Below are 24,572 nucleotides of genomic sequence, written 5' to 3' on the forward strand. Positions count from 1 at the left end.
TGAAGATCTTTACATCCTCTCACATAAAAATCCCAAAGATCTTTTATTTCATGGGCGCTTAAGGTTTGTAATTCTTTTGTATTCTCGTCACATGCATTAACAATAGTCATTGAGTAAAAGAATGCAGAAGAAAAAAGAAAATATACTTGATATTGAGAAACAAACGAGAGCTATGAAGGTTACTTAGAAAATAATAAAGATTTCTTCTGGCGAATGACGAGTCAGAAGACAAAGAGATGGCTTTAATTAGGCGGAAATCTTCTTAAAAGGACTTAAAAAGTGTGAAATGCTTCAGATCATTGAGAGGGATCAAATCCCTATAAAAAGTTATCATTACTAAGGAAGGAAAGAATTTGATAAAGATATGTTGTCATGATTAAAAAACACGTCACAACATAAGTGTATTGGGGAAAACTTAAAAGATAAATTTCCGGGCTTCTTTTGTCCGAACATTTCAACCTTTTAGATCTCATGCTCGGGGGGTTGTTGTACATCTCGGAAAATTAGTTGACCAATCGAGGTATGAGATCGATGAAGCCTATTTGAGTTTATGAGTTATTTGAGTTCGAGTTGACATGATAACCGAGTATGGTGAGATTAACAAACTGGATTGTCGATATGCCATCCACTAATCGGAAACTGATAAGGATATCAGAATAAACAAGACAAAGATAACTTCTGTAAACTAGGAATAATCCAATTAGTGTAAGTCGGATCCGATGACACGGATAAGATTCCATCTTAAGGGTCATAAGAAACAGTTACAGGATGATACATTATGTTAGGGGAGTTATACTTAGTGAAGAGACAGACGTTACATGGAAATTATAAGGACGTCGAACGTTATTAAAAGATGTATTAATGAAGAATATGGGAAGTCAAGCAATGAAGGAGATGGAGACCTATAAATAGAAGAATGTATGAAGGATAAAAAAAGGCATAAATGAGATAAATACACATAACAGACACTCTAACCATTCATTTTAGACTCTCCTTGACTGAAAATAAGGAAGTCAACCTTTTAGTATTTTTTATCAAGAAAAAACTTGCCGAGAAGTTATCAGTAATATGGCGAATCCCCTTTAGGATACTTTCTTTGGAAACCTTAATATGAATCACATATTCACATCAAGAATATTGATCAACGATATTTTGCAGAATAAAGTTTCCTAAATTATTCTTGTGCATTAGAAAAATAAAATAATGATTTATATATAACTTTTGCCTCTTGAAACTTGTAATTTTCGTCTCTTGATGCCTAAAAATGTCTCTATTTATAGAGAAACTCATAATAATTGTTAAAGGGGTGCAACTCTTTCAACTGATGATTATATGAAACATTATCTACTTTCAGCGCTCAAGAGGTATAACATAAATTACAATGGTCCAAAGGTTGAGGTATAACATATGACTAGTTGCCTTTTTTCTCAAAGGTTGTGAATTGGAATATATTGAATGAATATTTTCAATGTCAAATATGTACATTGACTATATTTTAACCATTATAAAATATAATTTTCCAAATCTATATTTTGGAAATTCTCCAACAAATTTCTCTAGAAGAGTAGGAGTCACATTCTAAAAGTATAAGTGACACTTTGAAATATTTAATGAATGGTATACTATTATAGTAAATCAAATCAAAGATAAAATGAATGTATTAAGAATTGATAATGGCCAAGATTTTGTTTCAGAGAAGTTTAATGAGTTTTTGTTGGAAACAATGTATCAAGAGGCATAGAACCGTTGCTGGCACACCTCAAAAAATGGCTTAACATAACACGTGAATAAAACCATTTTGGAAAGATTGAGGTGCATGTTACTGAGATATGGGTTAAAAAAGAGTTTATGAGGTGAATTAGTTGCTACAACAACTTAATTGATTAACAATTGTCCATCCACAAGAACAAAGTTTAAAACACCTATGGAATTTTGCAGTGGAAAATTGGTAAACTACTCAAATTTAAATATTTTTTATGTTCTGGTGTTTTATCATATCAAACAAGACAAACTTCATGATATGGCTGTGAAAGGTGTCTTCATTGTTATCCTGAAGGGGTGGAGAGTTACAATTTATGGAAGATGGATCATGGAGGGCCAAAATTTATCATAAGTAGTGATGTTATTTTTTATGAGACATATATGGAGATGAAGTTCAAAGACCCGTAGGTTAAAGAATAAGAATATATAGTGGAAATACTCAGTTTGAGATGGAGGTTCCTACTAGTGAAACTAGAGACTAAGAGATAGTTGAGACTCTTGTTTCTAGTACTATTGAAGGGAAACATAGTATAGTTCCTAATTATGAGTCGGCTCTTGATAGAGCTAGGAGAGAGATTGTACCACCTCAATGGTATGACTATGTGTCGCATTACGCGAAAAACCGGCGGGAAAAGAAGAAATAACAGAGCCGCCACCGTGCGTTATTTATCCCAAAAGAGGGAAAGGAAACGCTCAGAGTAAACCTAGGAAAGAACATGGTCTCGCGACCAAAGAGAATGGGTTCGGGAGTCGGTTATGCGAAGGGAAGGTATTAGCACCCCTACGCATCCGTCGTACTCGACGGGATCCACGCACAAAAGGAAGGAAAAATGGTTGCTAAACACTGCTCAAACACACACACACTGGCTGAAAAAGACAAAAGAAACAGACTGAAACTGACTCGGCAGGACATCGTATCCTGGGCCTACTTAGTCTATCAGGCATAGACATCAGAGTCGAAGTAGTTCGGACTGGGGAAACGACACATGCTCGCTAGGATGTCGCATCCCATGCATACGTATCTTCTCGGACGAGAGAAGAATCAGAGCATTCGTAGCTCGGCTGACACGCACACAAACAAACAAGACACAGGCAAACGTGGAGCCCGACTGCCAATCACTGGACTTATGTCAGCATCCGAACCAAACAAACCCACACTGGAACCCGAATGCCACTCGATGGACTTACATCAGCTTCCAAGCACACAACAACACAACAAGTTAATAGGGAGTCGGGGACTCGAGCCTATAACTGTCAAGCACACACTCAAACAAACAGACAACAAATTGCTAAGGAGTCAGGCACTCGAGCCTAGCAACTGTCAAACAACACACACAAAAAAGAAAAAAGGGCGCCCTGAGAGATCAGCTCATCTCCTGCCTACGTACCTCATCTGGTATGAGGATCAGGGCGACGTAGTTCCCCTACGCAGGGAAAAAGGACTAGCCTAACCAGATAACAGAGGGAGACACAACACTAGGGAGACTACGACTCGAGCCTAGATGTTGTCATGCAAAGTCAACCCTAAGTTAAGGTTTCTAGCTAAATGGCACAAGGGCCAACCTATCCTAGACATGACTTGCACAGGAAGCAAGCCACACCTAACCTAACTTGCACAGGGAGCAAGGGGGGTCTCGATTGCAACTAGGGCAAGAGAAAGGGGAGGTCTCGATCGCAACGAGGGCGAGAGAAAAGAATTAGTGTTAGTGGTTAGTCAAACTCGACAAGACATCGTATCTCGTGCCTACGTATCTCATCTGGACATGAGAATCAGAGTTGCCGTAGTTCGGCTACGGAGGGAAAAGGACTCGATTGCAACTAGGGCAAGAGAAAGGGAAAGTCTCGATCGCAACGAGGGCGAGAGAAAGGAAAAGTCTCGATCGCAACGAGGGCGAGAGAAAGGATCGCAACGAGGGCGAGAGAAAGGATCGCAACGAGGGCGAAAGAAAGGATCGCAACGAGGGCGAAAGCAAACAAGGATTACTCTAAACTAAACCTAACTTGCACAGGAAGCAAGTCGAACAAACATGCAAGCACAGGTAGCACACACTATACACAAGCAAGGGGCTCAAACAAGGCTAGGTTTTAGTCGAGGGGTCATATCAACCTCAACAAACAAACCTCTGGAATGGGGTGAGTGTTGCTCTTAACCTTGCCATTGAGGGGCTAAGGTGAAGCAGATGAAAGGAGATAAGGGGTGTGCCTCATTGCTTCTATCCCTGGCCAGGGAGAGCATTTGACAAGAATGTGTGGGTTCAGAAAGTGGGAACCCTTCTACACATTTGATACTGACTCAACTGTGCAATTGCACAAGATCTTGGGTTTTTATCTGTAATGCATCAACACAGCGGTGTGAGCAAAGCAGAAGACACACTGAATAGCAGGGGATAGGTTGCTTATCCCTTGGTTCTGCCAATTGCCTCTTCACTTAGGAGGACTTTTCATATGTACAAGGACAAATTAAACATACACAAACATTGCCTCTTAAGGAGGACTTCAGACAGTTGCCTGGCCAAGTAACAGGCCAGGTCTTCCAGACTACATGAAGAAAAAGGAATTATACCTCAAGCAAGTTGCTAAATAGCAAAGCAAAGCAAGTTCAAAGAACTTAAGCAACTAAGGGTACCAATGTTGCAGAGCAGATGGAGATTTAAGTGTTTTCTGGCTTGGATATGTTCAAACAGTTGCTCTTTAAGGTCCCAAATGAAGAGTGAGTGAAGAACTTTGGCTTGAAACACATCAATTCAGCTCTGAATCAATTCTGCCATGGGAGATGCTTGGAGATGACAATCGAATCAGGGCTGCTTACAACAGGGTTTTGATGCTCCAAATCTCTTCCAAGTGATGGTCAGGTGATGATTCAATGAAGGGAGGCTCGAGTCTTTTGGGAATTTTAACAGAATTTACAAAATGTGCAAAATGCAAATTGAGAGAGAATGAGAGTTTCTGTGGTTTTTGCAGCTGCTAGCTAGGGTTGAATGGCCAGAAAATAACTTTAAATACTTCTGTTTATCCTTCCTTAATGAAGTGCTAAGCTTGTTTATGAAAATGAAACCAAATTGCTAATTTTGCCATTTTGACCAAAAATGCATATGGAGGTGGTATGATAGTGGTATGCTGCTCGAATTGGGCTTTGCACAAGTCAGAAATCATGTTATGAACCAATTCCAAATGGTCACTTGAATGGAAAATGCTTATTTCACAAAGTCAAAAATGCACCTCTCTTGAAATTCAAACATGCTAGGTCCAAAAGTGCCATTTTGATTGGCAATGTTTTGTCTCATGAAATTTATATTTTTGGAAAGAGGAGATGAAATGTGGTTTTTAGGAAAAAACCCCACCAAAATTGGCCAAATGGTTTGAGAGATATGGCCTTTTGAAGTTCAAGATTTTGTGAAAATGAATTGATCATATCTTGCCAACCATACATGGAAATTGAGAGTTCTTGGACTTTTTGGAAATGGGAGAACAAGATCTTCAACTTTCATGTTGGGCAAAAATTCATTTGAAGCTTGTATCATGATGTAGGTTTAAGATCAAGAAGTTTCCATTTTTGGCAGTTAAAATTACAGGTCCAGTTTCTATTTTGGGAAATTTTCTGATTGGCTTCAAATTCTTCAATGATGTTGATTGCCATGATATATGAGGCCTATTGGGACATGAATAAGCTCTCTCAAACCAAATCCATCCACCAAAACCATAAAATCAACCACAGTTGACCAACTTTGACTTTCTAGGGTTTCTGACTGATTGTGCATGAACTGATGACTTCTGAACATCCAACCCTTGACCTAAACACTTCAAATGGACCTCCAAGTCATGTGAACATGTTGGACCAACCCTAGGGCCTTGGCTCAATGAAAAACACACTTGCTTGCTTGGTTGACTGATCTCCTGATCAGTTTGACCTAATTTCTTGACTTGCTTGCACTTGAGGCAACTGGAACAATGCAATGCTATGCAGTGGACCATGATATGCTATGACCTAATATGAAAAATGTATGTACAATGATAGGTGCAAATTTGAGGTGCTACAGCTGCCCCTATTCAATCAGCTGGGAACCTGAACGGATGATAGCAACGGCTGTCAGACTTTCAGGGTAAACAGGGATTGAATACAAAAGAACCGTAGAAATTTGCACCTACTGGATATATAATACAAAAGAACCACGTTATTTACCGATGACAACTTCATGACAACTTCAGAAAAGCAAAACCATTTACCGATGGTTGGAAAACTGGAGACTTGATATTTACCGATATCAACTTCAGCAAGACCATTTACCGATGGCTGCTGGGAAAACAACTTGAGAAAAACAGAACCATTTACCGATGGTTAAAACTGGGACCTTGATATTTACCGATATCAACTTCAGCAAGACCATTTACCGATGGCTGCTGGGAAACAGATTGATGAAAAACAAAACCATTTACCGATGGTTAAAACTTGATATTTACCGATATCAACTTCAGCCAGACCATTTACCGATGGCTGCTGGGAAACAGATTGATGTAGAGAGGAAGCAAGGTCATTTACCGATGGTGGCTTCAAAGCAAACCTGATATTTACCGATATCAAGGCCATTTACCGATGGCTGCTGCAACTGGGAATTCGATATTTACCGATATCGAAGAAAACTGGGCCATTTACCGATGGCATCTCCGCTTGGGGAGGAACAAAATCTTTGTGGTGATACCAGACAAACCGTTTACCGACGACTTCTGGGGATTTTGATTTTATTAACAAGGGAACAAAGAATGACCAGACATTTACCGATGACTGGGATGAGACTCGATGTTTACCGACATCGAAAGATGATGTTTACCGACATCAAAAAGAATGACCAGACATTTACCGATGACTGGGAATGAGGAATTTATTGGGAAGAGACAAACAAATATTTGCCACTGAAAACCAGGTAGGACATTTACCGATGACTCTACTGGGGATTTTTGTTGGGGGATTACCATACATTTACCGATGACTGAAGGAAAGACTCGATGTTTACCGACACCGAAGCAATGGCGTTTACCGACACCAAAAAAATGACCAGACATTTACCGATGACTGGGGAGACTCACGTTTATCGACACCAACGGAGAGGAGGAAAACTCAGCCAGACGTCATAGGACGAAAGGGAGACTCACGTTTATCGACACCAACGGAGAGGAGGAAAACTCAGCCAGACGTCATAGGACGAAAGGGAGACTCACGTTTATCGACACCAACGGAGAGGAGGAAAATTCAGCCAGACGTCATAGGACGAAAGGGAGACTCACGTTTATCGACACCAACGGAGAGGAGGAAAATTCAGCCAGACGTCATAGGACGAAAGGGAGACTCACGTTTATCGACACCAACGGAGAGGAGGAAAATTCAGCCAGACGTCATAGGACGAAAGGGAGACTCACGTTTATCGACACCAACGGAGAGGAGGAAAATTCTTCGATTTGAAAATCGGAAATTGGCCTGAACGCCACTTCGGTCTGAATACCGGAAAAAACACAAGTACATCGACCTGATCGTCGGAAACTTCTTCGGTCTGAATACCGGAAAAATATAAGTACCTCGACCTGATCGTCGGAAACTTCTTCGGTCTGAAAACCGGAAAAAATGGCTTGAGTACCAAAGCGTGAATTGGTTTGTGTTCCAAAACACTCAACATCCTGAAGAGGGCTAGAAAAGCAGTCTTGTTAAAGGATGGACATTCGATTCCACAAGGAATACGAATCTTACTCTGCTGGAGATAACAATCGAAAGATTGACCAAAGAGTGCATGAGATATATTATCTATAGCCGTCAAAACGTAGATAATACACTCGCATGGAAGATTATCCATAACCGGGTTGTAGGTTGTTAAATGAATAATCGACCGAAAACATCCTGAAGAAAGCGAAGGCAAACTTGTTAAAGGATGGGCATTCGATTCCACAAGGAATACGAATCTTACTCTGCTGGTGATAACAATCGGAAGATTGACCAAAGAGTGCATGAGATATATTATCTATAGCCGTCAGAACGTAGATAATAACCTCGCATGGAAGATTTATCCATAACCGGGTTGTAGGTTGTTAAATGAATAATCGACCGACATCATCCTGAAGAGAGCGAAAGCAAACTTGTTAAAGGATGGGCATTCGATTCCACAAGGAATACGAATCTTACTCTGCTGGTGATAACAATCGAAAAATTGACCAAAGAGTGCATGAGATATATTATCTATAGCCGTCAAAACGTAGATAATAACCTCGCATGGAAGATTATCCATAACCGGGTTGTAGGTTGTTAAATGAATAATCGACCGAAAAGAAAGGCATCAGGGTACCAGGCTAGGTATGCAAAAGATGACCAATCAAAGGAGGATAACGTTGCTAACTCGGAGCAAATATCCAAAAAGAAGGGGAAGACCCAATGGGGACAATACTGCTTGATCAAGGCAAGTATCCAAAGGGGAAAGAATATCAATACCGCAAACCGGATACTGATAACTGCAAAGAGGGGATTACATCTACCGGTTTGTAGGCAGAAAACCACGGAAAAGTAACCAGTCATCATCGGGATGAGCACAAAGGGTTAACTCCAACAAGGGGAGGAATGTGGGATTTTACAACTACCAGCTAGTAGGTAGAAAACCACAAAGATAGGACTTACAACTACCGGTTAGTAGGTAGAGGCCAATGGAAAAGTAACTAGTCATCATCGGGATGAGCACAAAGGGTTAACTCCACCAAGGGGAGAATGTGGGATTTTATAACTACCAGCTAGTGGGTAGAAAACCACAAAGATAGGACTTACAGCTACCGGTTAGTAGGTAGAGGCCAATGGAAAAGTAACCAGTCATCATCGGGATGAGCACAAACGGTTAACTCCAACGAGGGGATGAAAGTGGGATTTTACAACTACCAGCTAGTGGGTAGAAAACCACAAAGATAGGACTTACAACTACCGGTTTGTTGGTAGAAGCCAATGGAAAAGTAACCAGTCATCATCGGGATGAGCACAAACGGTTAACTCCAACAAGGGGATGAAAGTGGGATTTTACAACTACCAGCTAGTGGGTAGAAAACCACAAAGATAGGACTTACAACTACCGGTTTGTTGGTAGAAGCCAATGGAAAAGTAACCAGTCATCATCGGGATGAGCACAAACGGTTAACTCCAACAAGGGGATGAAAGTGGGATTTTACAACTACCAGCTAGTGGGTAGAAAACCACAAAGATAGGACTTACAACTACCGGTTTGTAGGTAGAGGCCACAAATTCCGCTGAGGATGAAATGAACGAGTGTCGGTTAGTGAGCGACTATTCATTTATGCCCCAGGGAAGCACAAGAGACAGTCAACGGGTAGCCAATTTAGGATTGATCCAAAAAGGCAAACTGAAACAAGACTCATCCTAATGAGGAACGAACTCAATAGGGAAAACCCATCCCGTGTAGGGAGGGAACGGAAGCAACCGTCATCCACGAGGATGTATCTCAGTGGGGGAAATGGCAAGAAAGGATAGACACTTTCTGCTTAAGGGGTAGACTCTACATGGAGAGATCGGACACACCCACATCTGTTAGGAAAATCTACTGGAGAGATCTGTATCAACAAATAGCAGGAAACAACCATCAACAGATACACGGCAACAGCTGCAGCATGAGTATCCGAATGCTATGATTATGCATGTATGCATTATGCATGATGAATGTATGATGAATGCTGACAAACAGACATGCTCAACACGCAGGTCCGGGAATCAACCGTCCGGAGAGAAAACCAAAGCCACCAGAGAGCAAAGAAAATCCACTGGGGACTGGGATATCAGGGAACATTTATCCTGCAGGGGAGGAAGGCCACCGGAGGCTTCCGGAGGGATCGTCAGTCACAACCGGAGAACAGAGTTCAACATACAGGTGTATGCGCCACAACAACTCGTGATGAAAATCTGAGATACCGAGAAGCAACCAGATCTCTGATGAGAAATACAAAAGCATTGATAAAGCTCCTTACGCGAACAACTCCACTGGGGGATCTATCTGAGGGAATGCCGGATTACGGGGATGTCGATCCTCCAAATACTGAATCTTCCAAGAAAAGCACCCATGCTGGGGGGAGATGAAGACTGCTCTGCTGGAGAGGCGAAAGTTGAAGTCTTCAGTAAACACTCTGCTAGGGGAGCTGCCCCACAATAATGTCCGAAACAGCAAACTTGCTGGGGATGCCCCACGATAGGGCTCAAACAGCACTCTACTGGGGATGCCCCATAATAGAGCTAACAGGGATTTGGAGGAAGAATCTGTACTGCCGGGAACATGAAGATGAATAACTTCAAACGACACTGCATCGGGCAACTTCACTGAGGAGAGACCATACGAGGTTCTGCAGGACAAAGATACAGTCATGCTCGAGATACGAACAATTGTCTTACCTGCTGGTAATCATACCACCCCCGGGAGAGCACTGTGGGTCTCCTAAGTATTCTTCCATCATTGTGAATGTTCACTTTGTTTAAGAACAATTTTTTTTGTTTATTTTGAAAAACAATGATACTTTATCAATTAAAGCATGCAAAACATTTGTTGAGTTGAAACAAAAAGGAGTGCAAATAATTGGATAAAAGCTCAAATTAATGTGATGGGATGGTAGTCTGCAAAGGGCGAGACTCCATAGATCTGTACAAGTTTGAAATCGGTGATATATATTGGAGAAGGCTACATTGAACATAATGACCTTTCCTCTACCATTCTGAATTTTCGATGTATTCAAAGCTTCAGTCGACGATGAATCGAGAATCCCTGACGGATGACAGATATAGAGCATAGTCTTGTCAAGATGCAGTTACTTGCCAAATCCCTAATTTTTGCCTAGATTGCCCCAGTGTGAGGTGATCAATCTAGCGGGATGCAAATTCTTTTTTTCAATGTCTCTAACTTTTGCCTGGATCGCCCTTTCGGGTTTTCAATCCACCGAGACGCTCCTTTTTGCCTAAGTCGCCCTTTGGGGTGTTCGACTTATCGAGCTTTTGCTTTTTTTTTGTTTAGGCGAAGTATTTCTTGACTGCATCAGAGTTCACAGGACGAGTGAACTTCCATCCATTGTTGTAAGCGTCAAAACACTGCCTGAAGAGGCTCTCGTTCATAGCTTGGAGTCCACTTGCCCCTGGACTCGGGCACGAAAGACAAGACTTTCTTGAGCACAAGGTCCCTCGGAACACACGAGGCTTGATCTTCTTATCGAATGCTTTCTTCACCCTCTGCTGATATAACTTGACCATGACACATGGCAGTTGATCTTTTCGTTCTTTCCGTCGAATTCAGCATTAGTCAACTTGGGACTTTGAGGGTGCTATCTTTCTTTTGTTTTTTTTTCTTTTGATTTTGCTTTTGATTTTGCTTTCTTTTGATTTCTTTTGATTTTGCACCCTCCTCTTTCTTTTTTCTTTTTTTCTTTTTTTTTTCTTTTTTTTTTGATAATGCCCCAGTTAGCTGTTCTGCTGATTCTCGAGATGCAGCTGAGTGTGATCTTCTTTTCTCGCTCAAGAAGTCGGGAAATCTCGTCAGGAATCCCTTCAACATCATCTTCTTCCGCTTCGAATACAGGGAATTCAAAATTGGGAGATGACGTCCGATCATTATGTTCAATGGGTTTGAGAAACAACCTGCATAATGATTTTGATATGAAAAGCACTTTGAAAATCAAACAAGACAATCGTTATGCAGATGAAAAGATTGCTTTTATTCTTGTTTTTAAAGGTTTTTTGTGATCACCAATTTCATGCAAAAAGCGAAAAGGGAAAACAAATGGAAAAACAAATGTTTAACATGCATTTATTTGAATGAAAATATCATTGCACAAAATATTGCCAACAATGTCATCACTTCTCCTTTTGGCATGGGAGAAGGGTTTTTAAACAAAGTGATTGTTACTCTGACTTATGAACAACTGTAGGAAAGCCCACAGTGACCCAATTGTGATAGATCCCATCGGGGATGACAACTGTCAGTATCTTTTGCATCAGCAGCTTCTGTTTTCTGAACAACCCTCTTTATTGAAGACCTCAGAAAAAAAGTCAATGCCGGCCCAGGATCGTCTAACCAGGAATAAATCCATCAACAGTACAAAGTCTGGCAAATATCTCTCTGAGTTCACAATTCTCTTGCTCAGGATGATCCATCAATCTGGCAGAGTCGGCTCTGGTATAATACCGGCAAAGTGCGTCTTCAAAATAAATGAAGATCGCAGGGTCAGACCACAGGACGGGAGACCGGAACAAAACACCCGCTGATGCAAATGATGCATGAAGTGTTTATGCATATGCTTGTTTTTATTTCAAAGGAACTCGAGGGTTTTATTTACAAACTTTGAAATATTTAGCCTTTTGATCATATATGAGAATATCTCATCAGATATATCAGGTGAAAAAATTTTCCCGGTTTTTTCATGTTTTGAAATTTTTTGCAGATAAACTCCTTTGAGTTCCTTGAAAATTTTCTTTTTTTCTGATGATATGGATGCAGATGAATGCATGAATGCATGAATGCAACAAACACACTCAAGGATCAAGCAAAGCACGCCAAACAAAGGTCATGGGAAAGCTCATTGTATCCCTAATATCAATCATCCATTTTGGTGGATTTAGGTTTTCACCTTATCGACACCCAAGTTCCATTGATATTAACGGTACATGAACCAGCTCAAACATCCTTAATATCAACCAGCCGCTTTGGTGGATTTTAGGTTTTACCCCTGATCCGGGATCCATTGATATTAACAATGTTTGAACGACTCAACCACGAGTCATGGGTTTGTTGAGAGTCACGAGCATGGAGTCTCGGTTAAGAACCACCCAAAGGGAGTGTACTAGGATTTAAACCTGCCAGACATGTTCTATCAGAGGTTCCCATAATCATCGTTCCATCTCTCGAATATTATCGGAGGAACGAATACTCGTATTCCAAGAATATTCTCAAGAGAAACTCTTATGAGTGTAGTATCGCGTAACAATCGTATCAGAACTGACATCTGAACGACCTCCGCACTACGGTCCTAAAAAAAAGGCCAAGATGGGTTTGGTAAACTAAGGTCCTTGGCTTCTGCGGCACATGATTGAAAGAATAATGCCTAACCACAAATAACTTGTGTAACATTATTAGTTCAACATGACCTCCACCAAGTGAATGGTCTCGCAAGTCAACTGGCTAAGGAATACTCCACACCAGTCAACAAGACTATGCCATTCTCCTATCCTAGAGGGCACTCGAGTTCGGGTATTGGACCTTTTACCTCAACTGACTCCCACCCCACAAAGAAAAACAGACAACCAGCCAGGCAGAATGAATAATGAATATGAATGCAAACATTAATGCACACAATAAATGCAAACAATAAATGAAATGAACAAATAATGAATGCAATAAATAAACACAGCACAAAGCAACCAAAACCCTAACCTAGAGAGCGCTAGGAGAGACTCGCTCAGGGAAGATGGACCAGCATAGGTCAACTTCTCTATATCCCCAGCAGAGTCGCCAGCTGTCGCATTACGCGAAAAACCGGCGGGAAAAGAAGAAACAACAGAGCCGCCACCGTGCGTTATTTATCCCAAAAGAGGGAAAGGAAACGCTCAGAGTAAACCTAGGAAAGAACATGGTCTCGCGACCAAAGAGAATGGGTTCGGGAGTCGGTTATGCGAAGGGAAGGTATTAGCACCCCTACGCATCCGTCGTACTCGACGGGATCCACGCACAAAAGGAAGGAAAAATGGTTGCTAAACACTGCTCAAACACACACACACTGGCTGAAAAAGACAAAAGAAACAGACTGAAACTGACTCGGCAGGACATCGTATCCTGGGCCTACTTAGTCTATCAGGCATAGACATCAGAGTCGAAGTAGTTCGGACTGGGGAAACGACACATGCTCGCTAGGATGTCGCATCCCATGCATACGTATCTTCTCGGACGAGAGAAGAATCAGAGCATTCGTAGCTCGGCTGACACGCACACAAACAAACAAGACACAGGCAAACGTGGAGCCCGACTGCCAATCACTGGACTTATGTCAGCATCCGAACCAAACAAACCCACACTGGAACCCGAATGCCACTCGATGGACTTACATCAGCTTCCAAGCACACAACAACACAACAAGTTAATAGGGAGTCGGGGACTCGAGCCTATAACTGTCAAGCACACACTCAAACAAACAGACAACAAATTGCTAAGGAGTCAGGCACTCGAGCCTAGCAACTGTCAAACAACACACACAAAAAAGAAAAAAAGGGCGCCCGGAGAGATCAGCTCATCTCCTGCCTACGTACCTCATCTGGTATGAGGATCAGGGCGACGTAGTTCCCCTACGCAGGGAAAAAGGACTAGCCTAACCAGATAACAGAGAGAGACACAACACTAGGGAGACTACGACTCGAGCCTAGATGTTGTCATGCAAAGTCAACCCTAAGTTAAGGTTTCTAGCTAAATGGCACAAGGGCCAACCTATCCTAGACATGACTTGCACAGGAAGCAAGCCACACCTAACCTAACTTGCACAGGGAGCAAGGGGGGTCTCGATTGCAACTAGGGCAAGAGAAAGGGGAGGTCTCGATCGTAACGAGGGCGAGAGAAAAGAATTAGTGTTAGTGGTTAGTCAAACTCGACAAGACATCGCATCTCGTGCCTACGTATCTCATCTGGACATGAGAATCAGAGTTGCCGTAGTTCGGCTACGGAGGGAAAAGGACTCGATTGCAACTAGGGCAAGAGAAAGGGAAAGTCTCGATCGCAACGAGGGCGAGAGAAAGGAAAAGTCTCGATCGCAACGAGGGCGAGAGAAAGGATCGCAACGAGGGCGAGAGAAAGGATCACAACGAGGGCGAGAGAAAGGATCGCAACGAGGGCGAAAGAAAGGATCGCAACGAGGGCGAAAGAAAGGATCGCAACGAGGGCGAAAGCAAACAAGGATTACTCTAAACTAAACCTAACTTGCACAGGAAGCAAGTCGAACAAACATGCAAGCACAGGTAACACACACTATACACAAGCAAGGGGCTCAAACAAGGCTAGGTTTTAGTCGAGGGGTCATATCAACCTCAACAAACAAACCTCTGGAATGGGGTGAGTGTTGCTCTTAACCTTGCCATTGAGGGGCTAAGGTGAAGCAGATGAAAGGAGATGAGGGGTGTGCCTCATTGCTTCTATCCTTGGCCAGGGAGAGCATTTGACAAGAATGTGTGGGTTCAGAAAGTGGGAACCCTTCTACACATTTGATACTGACTCAACTGTGCAATTGCACAAGATCTTGGGTTTTTATCTGTAATGCATCAACACAGCGGTGTGAGCAAAGCAGAAGACACACTGAATAGCAGGGGATAGGTTGCTTATCCCTTGGTTCTGCCAATTGCCTCTTCACTTAGGAGGACTTTTCATATGTACAAGGACAAATTAAACATACACAAACATTGCCTCTTAAGGAGGACTTCAGACAGTTGCCTGGCCAAGTAACAGGCCAGGTCTTCCAGACTACATGAAGAAAAAGGAATTATACCTCAAGCAAGTTGCTAAATAGCAAAGCAAAGCAAGTTCAAAGAACTTAAGCAACTAAGGGTACCAATGTTGCAGAGCAGATGGAGATTTAAGTGTTTTCTGGCTTGGATATGTTCAAACAGTTGCTCTTTAAGGTCCCAAATGAAGAGTGAGTGAAGAACTTTGGCTTGAAACACATCAATTCAGCTCTGAATCAATTCTGCCATGGGAGATGCTTGGAGATGACAATCGAATCAGGGCTGCTTACAACAGGGTTTTGATGCTCCAAATCTCTTCCAAGTGATGGTCAGGTGATGATTCAATGAAGGGAGGCTCGAGTCTTTTGGGAATTTTAACAGAATTTACAAAATGTGCAAAATGCAAATTGAGAGAGAATGAGAGTTTCTGTGGTTTTTGCAGCTGCTAGCTAGGGTTGAATGGCCAGAAAATAACTTTAAATACTTCTGTTTATCCTTCCTTAATGAAGTGCTAAGCTTGTTTATGAAAATGAAACCAAATTGCTAATTTTGCCATTTTGACCAAAAATGCATATGGAGGTGGTATGATAGTGGTATGCTGCTCGAATTGGGCTTTGCACAAGTCAGAAATCATGTTATGAACCAATTCCAAATGGTCACTTGAATGGAAAATGCTTATTTCACAAAGTCAAAAATGCACCTCTCTTGAAATTCAAACATGCTAGGTCCAAAAGTGCCATTTTGATTGGCAATGTTTTGGCTCATGAAATTTATATTTTTGGAAAGAGGAGATGAAATGTGGTTTGTAGGAAAAAACCCCACCAAAATTGGCCAAATGGTTTGAGAGATATGGCCTTTTGAAGTTCAAGATTTTGTGAAAATGAATTGATCATATCTTGCCAACCATACATGGGAATTGAGAGTTCTTAGACTTTTTGGAAATGGGAGAACAAGATCTTCAACTTTCATGTTGGGCAAAAATTCATTTGAAGCTTTTATCATGATATAGGTTTAAGATCAAGAAGTTTCCATTTTTGGCAGTTAAAATTACAGGTCCAGTTTCTATTTTGGGAAATTTTCTGATTGGCTTCAAATTCTTCAATGATGTTGATTGCCATGATATATGAGGCCTATTGGGACATGAATAAGCTCTCTCAAACCAAATCCATCCACCAAAACCATAAAATCAACCATAGTTGACCAACTTTGACTTTCTAGGGTTTCTGACTGATTGTGCATGAACTGATGACTTCTGAACATCCAACCCTTGACCTAAACACTTCAAATGGACCTCCAAGTCATGTGAACATGTTGGACCAACCCTAGGGCCTTGGCTCAATGAAAAACACACTTGCTTGCTTGGTTGACTGATCTCCTGATCAGTTTGACCTAATTTCTTGACTTGCTTGCACTTGAGGCAACTGGGACAATGCAATGCTATGCAGTGGACCATGATATGCTATGACCTAATATGAAAAATGTATGTACAATGATAGGTGCAAATTTGAGGTGCTACACTATGTTGATCTTATTTGGTATGCTTTGAATGTGATTTAAGGGTTTGCAAGACTCGGAACCAAAGGCCATATGAGAGAAGTAGACAAAATTAAGAAGAATGTAGATATAATGAAAAACCGCAAGAAGAGTAAATTGTTCTTATCTCAATCTAGTTACTTAAATAAAATGGTGGAGTGATTTAAAATGTAAGATACTAAAATCGTAAACACTTCTTTGAGTCACCACGCAGAGCTTTTGGTTAAGCAATACCCTTAAATTGAGGAATAAAAAAAGATACTAGAGAGTACTCTCTATGCAAGTGGAGTTGGAAGCAAGATGTATGTTATGGTTTGTAGTAGGCCAGACTTAGCATATGTAATCAACATATTAAGTTTGTTTATTTCAAATTATGGTCAAATTTATTGGGAAGCCTTGAAGCAGGTACTAATGTATTTGAATGGTTCTCTACATGGTGGTTTTAAGTACAAAAAGTCAACTCAAGAGGAAGAATCTTTTGAGGGTTTTTTAGATTCAGACTGTGCAGGTAATGTGAGAACCAAAAAATTAATATTAGGTTTTGTGTTTACGTTATTTGGGATAATTATAAATTGGAAGGCCAATTAACAATTTGTGGTCGTGTTATCTATTATTCAGAAGAAATATATTTTCATTCTTGAAGAGGGTCAGGGAATCCATATGGTAGAAAGACATGATTGGACACTTAGGGACTTTTTTTTGTAAGTTAGGGATTATTCAAGAACGTGTGAAGATAAATTGTGATAGTCAAAGTGACATTTACTTAGTCAATCATCATATTTATCATGAGAGGACAAGATGCATTAGCATTCATTTAAAATTTATAAAGAGTATCATAGAGTCAACAAATATTCAGGTTCATAAAGTGTTCTCAAAATAAAATCCACTGAATATGTTCATCAAATTGTTGCCAAGATCAAGGTTCAAGCATTGCTTGGACTTGATCAAACTTGTTGGAGAGTAATTTAAGCTTTGTAGAGATTAGTAAGATGATGGGTGGTTAAATCAACATCATCATCAGTTTAAAATTCAAGGTGGAGAACTGCTATAATGTCTTAAAACCTCAAGTGAGAAAAGAAAGAAAAAAATCAGATTTTGGTATTGCCAATTTTTCGAGTTTGTTCAAAAATCCATTGTTTAATGAAACATATCCTAGGCCTGTAAAGGTTTTGACATTATAAATATGATTCTCTCTTATTAGTTATTAACGTGTGATGTATAAGGTAGAGATCCTGGTGTGAAGCAAAAAGTAGAAATTTTTAGGATTTTATGGGATCTCACAACCTTTTAAGGGTTATCAAAGGAATTTTAGAAACACTTTAAACACCTTAGGTTTATGTGATTCTTTTATTGAGAGTTGGAGAGATTTAAAAATACTTAGGTAGAAAATAGAGTTTGTTCTTGTAATTCATTATAATCAATTATAACATTTTGAAGTATATTGAATCAAAAAGTTACTCTCTCCCCTAAATGTATGGTCGAACTAAGTAAATAATTTCTCCGTATTTTTTCCTATTATTCTGTTTGGGAACCAAAAATAGACGTTCCAGCTCTGTGAAGGAACCTGAAATGATGAGAAGTGGATAACTGTTGATCTTGAACGGTGGCTCTGATCTTGGCGCCAGGTTGACCTGCATGGCAATCACTACAACGTGCAAATCATTTCATAATTCAAGATGAGTAAAGTGAAATTGGAGATCAGAGAATGTGTATATTTTCATAGTGTGTGAGTTGTTTTTATATTTTGGATCAAATAGTTTGGGCTTGAGCTAGATTGAGCCTTGGCCAGTTGGGTCTTTTGGTCGGTCAAGCACACCTATTATATTTGGGAAATACTCATCCCATCCTATATGGTGCTCCCACACCACGGTGAAAAATCACAAATTTCCTTAGGATCCAGAGATGCATCTCCGTACACACCACTTTCACACACACGTCAGCTGAATTTACTGAGACACTCTTATTTTGTTAAAATTTAGTCTGGAGATGCATCTCCGTATACACATTAGGGTGAGTCTGGAGATGCATCTCCATAACAACCCTTAGTTTGATATTTAGTTAGTTTTTTTGAGATTCATCTCTAGAATATGCTTTGTTAAGTTAAACAAAAAATAACCAGAAGAAATTGCAGAATAATGAAAAAACAACATAAATTAATATGAAAATAAACATTACATAAATAACCGTTAACATTAACATAAATTTGACAATACATTTCATTATAAACGGGTGATTTAGAACGTTGCAACATCCTTAGAATATCTTCGGTCGATATTGCAATTCTCGCATCCACTTCATCGGACCCTTTGTTGAGTAATGGTAAAATGTACTCCACATAACCTTTAAATTCTCATCCATTTTTAGATCGAGCATGATGAACTATATCTTCCATTCGTTGTCAATTGAGAGTGAACGGTACTCGAGCTTGACAACTCTATGATTTTATGGATATCACAGGAGAGTATTCATTTTGGATTTTAGATCAACGAGAAGTATGTCCTCCGAGACCTAAAATTGAAGTGGTGAATTTGTGTCATTGAAATATACAAATGCAAGATGGGAACATGTACTCATTATGGTTTTTGTAAAGATCATGAAATGAGAGACCCTTATTTACACTAATTGGAGATTAAAACATGTGTCATTACCTAAATCTATTAGTGGTTCCTTGTTTGACCGTTCCTTATTTAATTCTCTTTCAATGTCTCTCAACTTAGTGAACTCTTCCATCCTTTCCAGAAAATGATTTGGCCAAGTATCAACATCTTGGATGAAATGTGTAGTTCACTCTGGTGATGTCTTTAATATAGGACATCCTGGTTTCATATAAACTTGAACAAAACATTGTGTTTTTGAAAGCCACCAAATATAAATGAAACAACTGAATGGATTTTGAGGTGCCCTACTCCCAAGTTGAAAAAATATTTTCGAGAAACCATATCGTGTTAATTAAATACACACCCAATCATAAGAACTTGCTATAAGATGTTCTATTTTCGGGAAGCGCGTCCATTTTTCAAAATGTGTCGAACCACTAACACAAGGAACAAGAGCATTTAGAATTGCATCATATTTTTCTTTTGTCCCGTATAACTTTGTGTATGATTCCTTATGCATCTCATCTCTTGTATAAGCTGATGGTGAAACAATTGGTGGTCCTACTCTCCTTTATCGAGGAAATATGAAATAGCTCAAAAACCACAGTTGCAGTCACCTTTAACATCAATGTATTTGTGCATAAAAAGCGACATCTCTTCAATGTGGACCCATTGTAGTATATGTTCACGAACAATAAACTCTTGTTTATTTGTAAATTGCTCACAAACATCTACCTTGACAATAACCGATCTAGCACCTAATTTAATTCATCTGATTAAACATCATCATTCACTACATTCAGGTTAACATCATTCTCCACTTCGCCGGATTTAACATCCATCCTCATAATAACTTTGGGAAACATATCCGAGTGCACCATATCTAATATGGTGCACCTGATTTAATTCATCTAGTTAAACATCATCATTCACTACATTCAGGTTAACATCATTCTCCACTTCGCCGGATTTAACATCCATCCTCATAATAACTTTGGGAAACATATCCGAGTGCACCATATCTAATATGGTGCACCTGATTTAACTCATCTAGTTAAACATCATCATTCACTACATCCAGGTTAACATCATCCTTCACTTCGCCGGATTTAACATCCATCCCCATAATAACTTTGGAAAACATATCCGAGTGCACCATATCTAATACCAACAATATCAGAAAAAAAGTTTAAAAACTCTATCAGACAAATCCTGAGATTCATCTCCGGAACAAATGAAACTGACTCGGGAGATGCATATTTGGGCTCAACGTTCATATTTTCAACTCAAGAAACACATTAATGCAAGGAATGAGAGATAAAATGAATAAATTTTACCTTGAATTTCAGCTTCTTTTGCTCCATTCGATGTGATAAAATACAAGAATGATATTTTGGTATTGAAAAGTTAATTGAGAATGGAAAAGAAAATTGAGGGTTTTGAGAGTCAAGTTTATTTCCGGTATGATGAAGAAGATTATGAAAAGTGATATTTTATCTAATTTCCCGTTTGACATTTCTTGATATGCTTCTCCGAAACATCCTAAGTTATTAAATAAATCATCTCATTGAACAAAAACACCAAAAATTAGTACATGAGATGTTAGGAATATCATCTCCATACATTTCTCAAATAATATACAAAGATATGTCTTCAGACCATATTTTGTTCAAAATAGAATGGTTGACTGAATTACGGGGACTGATGTGATTTTAGGTGTGGCCGGAGAAACATCTACGGACAAAAAGCGACATTTTCAAATTTACTAAGGTATGGAGTGCACCCCTATGGCAAGAGCATTCCCCTTACATTTTTAATGCTCGGAGTCATTTGGAACGTTGTTGCTTCATGCTACTTCTTCAAAAGTTGAATGGAGTGAAAATACCTCACAAGATTAAAAAGCTCAGAGCCTAAACCCAACAAGCTGAATGGAGCAAAAATACCTCACAAGATAGAAAAACCGAGCCAAAATCCAACATTATGGTGACTTGTGGCTATTAGAATGAATCACTATCTAAACAAACTCGTGTAGACAACCACATTTTTATTTTGTATACTTAATTATTTGAGGTTTACATATAATAATCAACTTATAATGTTGTTAAAACATATTTTTATTGACAATGTGTCTTACCATTTATAACAAGATTTGGTTCACGATTAAGAAAATATCCAAAATTCATGATTTGAATCTCAATTTGATAACCATGGTATTCATTGCAATTTTGCCATGTGTTCCTTAAGAACAGGTCAAGATAATCGACTATTTTCTCCAAGTTTAGAAATCACAATAAGGATACCATACCGCATGCCCTCATTGTAGCAAATATACCAAAATGGTCTTCAAGACAAAAAACCACACAACATAAACCATCTAATTTTGCATATTTTGCATGGAGGTTGTGAGCATCTTTAAACAATGATCACAAACACCATGCAAAAATTCATACCCTTAAAGTATAATTCTACGCTTCATCGATTCAAAGCTCCTAAAACGCGGTACTACACACAGCTAGTTAACATACTTTTTAGTACTTGGTATCTTCAGAGAAGTATGCATATAAACTCATCCATATATAGATGGTCATGTTCTTTATCCGAGATCAGGCACGGTGAAATGCTCATCGTCATCGTCTTCATGGTGGACTTCAATCCTAGGCTTTTTGTAAGACATATACGATTTAGGCGCTTTGTATGATGCAACATTGCTAGCATGTGTTACTGAAAGTTGAGGAACTTCAGCCGCAGCTAAACCTTCATGAGGAAACTGTTCGTTGAAAAGACCTGCGTCTGATAGCCACTCAAGCTCTCCGAATTCAAGGGATTGCTTCTGAAAAAAGAGAAATGAAAAAATTCTTAATATTAAACTAAGGTAAAGAAGGATGGATAAAATTATACGACTGTTAGAAAATCACAGTGGCAAAGATAAAAATTTCCTTACCGTTGCCCTTTTAACGAAATACTATGCAAATATGGTTCAAACTTCTAAGTATTGATTCAAGACCTTAAAATTTCATATAAACATGAATCACATGGCAGAATCAGTAAAGTAAACATCAGAACATTGTAACAGTAACCGTAACTGTTCTAGATTCTATCAGCAAAAGCACAACAAATTCCTAGCACATATAACTGCAAGTTGAACCTACAACAATGAAATGGAGTTTCCTTACTTTGTCTGAAGAATCAAAGTCTGTAAATTCCAACAAGTCATCAACAGCCCAAGAGGAAGCAAAACTAGGCACTTGCTGTGCAGGAACTTCAAAAGGAACTTGTTTTGTATCTTGATTAGATGGTTCAATTTGGCTTTTATCATTCCCTTGAGTGCAACTAGAACCCAAAGCAACACGTATACCTGTTGCGAGAAAGCGCTGGTGGTTTGCAGAAAGACTACCAGCTACATGAATTGGTTCATCACAGTCCTTACAGAACAGTGCTCTATCTTCAACACAAAATATGAAAGCTGGCTTATCCTATAGTTACATCAAGCAAAAAGTTAGAAAAATCATCCATGTTCATCAAATATTTCATACACATGTATCCAATCAAATCATTCACAATATCATTATTTAATCATGTTAGTTTGTAAAATATCTCCATAAACCCACATGATCAGATAAACCCTAATTGAAATATCACATTTTCCCCTCTTTAAACCCTAATATGAAATTCTACAAATTTCATAACTTTATCAAAATCAAAACTAAATGATCGAAAAAAAACAAAATCATACTTGACAGATATCACATTTGGGAAGCTTATTAGAAAGAGATTGAAGGAGAAGCCTTTGATGCTTGCTAGCAAGTTTGTTAGCAGCATGAACTTCAACATCACATTTAGCACACAAAGCAGCTTCATCAGCACAACAAATCACCGTAGCAGGAGCTTTCTCACAAACATCACACTGAATTTTCATCTTCTCTAATTCCTCACACCTTCAAAGATCCACCAATAACTCTACTAATTCAAGATTATTATTAACTTTCTGCAAGCCAAAGAATGGGAAAAACGTTGATAGGTGGGTGAAAACGTGAGTAGTGATGTGAATGAATGTGTTTTGGACCGTGGAAAAGGAAAATGAAGATAAGGATTTGAATTTACGTGTGAAAAACAGCTATAAAGTGGGGTAGGTTTTGGTACTTGTGTGGCTGAGGAGAAACCAAGTTGTTTGTTGATATTTTATGTGTGTGGTCCTTGACATTGAAGAATCATGTGCTTTGTCAAGTGGGAACAAGTATCAAAATTGGGACATGTACCAATCTCAAGGTCATGCTTTATTGGAAGGTTTACTTCTAGGTTCCTTTGCCGTCATGAATGAGGGCCAACCACCATTTTTTTTTTTCATTTTCACATTAGATATCGGTTACTATGCTCCCACATAGATTAGATATTGGTCTAGTCGGTAAAGATTTTATTTAGATCCTACAATCACATGGAATTGAATTCCACTATAGATGAGAAGGCACATTTTATATACTATATATAGAAACATGTGAATAGGTCAAACATTATAGTTAATGAATTAGTATATGGAGACGGTATGTATCATCACAACCATAATCTAGAAAGAGAGGGTGATGATTTTTTTTTTATAAATATCTAAATTTCAATTAGGTATTACAAGTTTGATTTAAATCATCTTATTTAAAATAAGCGGTCAAAAATTCATTTTGTGAAACTATCAAAATGAGAATTGAGTATTCATAGTTAGAATTCTTTATTGCGTCGAATTACGTGAATTTGCATAAGTGACGAAATTAGGGATTGTGATGTGAGTGATGTAGAGACTGTCATTTATTTTATAATCATAATTAAGTAACTAACCTAACTTGTATACTACATATAATCTCTCACATGAAAGTACAAGAGAATCATCACAAATTCAAAATACTTAAAAGGGCTAACTATGTGCACACATGAAAGTACAAAGAATCATCACAAATTCAAAATACTCAAAAGGACTAACACGCTAGTTACCATAAAGGCTAAAGCTAACAATGCAACACAACTCAATCATTGATTATTGTTTTAAACGTCTATATGAATAATCATGAGAACTCTAAGTATATGATGAAACACTAGAACCGTTAGTAAACCCAACTCTACCCTAATCCTAGTCTACAACAATTCGACAGCAACTTCTCCTATAGAAATTCATATGTGGAGTCTAACATTTTCAAGGATCAATGTTGATA

At 39.1% G+C, this 24,572-nt stretch overlaps 1 protein-coding gene across 1 annotated transcript; it reads right to left on the reverse strand.

The window, feature by feature from the left end:
* Positions 1 to 21,574: 21,574 nt before the first annotated feature.
* Positions 21,575 to 23,522, reverse strand: LOC127100585 (B-box zinc finger protein 24). The gene is made up of 3 exons (XM_051037816.1): positions 23,111 to 23,522; positions 22,551 to 22,850; positions 21,575 to 22,207 (listed from the first exon to the last, which is right to left on the reverse strand). Exons 1-3 carry the CDS (start codon positions 23,291 to 23,293, stop codon positions 21,971 to 21,973), a joined length of 720 nt encoding a protein of 239 aa, XP_050893773.1. The 5' UTR covers positions 23,294 to 23,522; the 3' UTR covers positions 21,575 to 21,970.
* Between the last annotated feature and the right edge of the window lie 1,050 nt (positions 23,523 to 24,572).

The sequence above is a fragment of the Lathyrus oleraceus genome, chromosome 7 (genome assembly GCF_024323335.1).
Source record: "Lathyrus oleraceus cultivar Zhongwan6 chromosome 7, CAAS_Psat_ZW6_1.0, whole genome shotgun sequence".
In the NCBI taxonomy this organism is placed as follows: domain Eukaryota; kingdom Viridiplantae; phylum Streptophyta; class Magnoliopsida; order Fabales; family Fabaceae; genus Lathyrus; species Lathyrus oleraceus.

What these genes read in the sequence shown, in the direction of transcription:
- LOC127100585 (XM_051037816.1), bottom strand. Translation starts at nt 23,293, where the DNA reads ATGAAAATTCAGTGTGATGTTTGTGAGAAAGCTCCTGCTACGGTGATT. An exon ending in CCAAATGTGATATCTGTCAA is followed by an intron (nt 22,851 to 23,110) that starts GTATGATTTTGT and finishes ATGTAACTATAG; the next exon opens with GATAAGCCAGCTTTCATATT. An exon ending in ACTTTGATTCTTCAGACAAA is followed by an intron (nt 22,208 to 22,550) that starts GTAAGGAAACTC and finishes CTCTTTTTTCAG; the next exon opens with AAGCAATCCCTTGAATTCGG.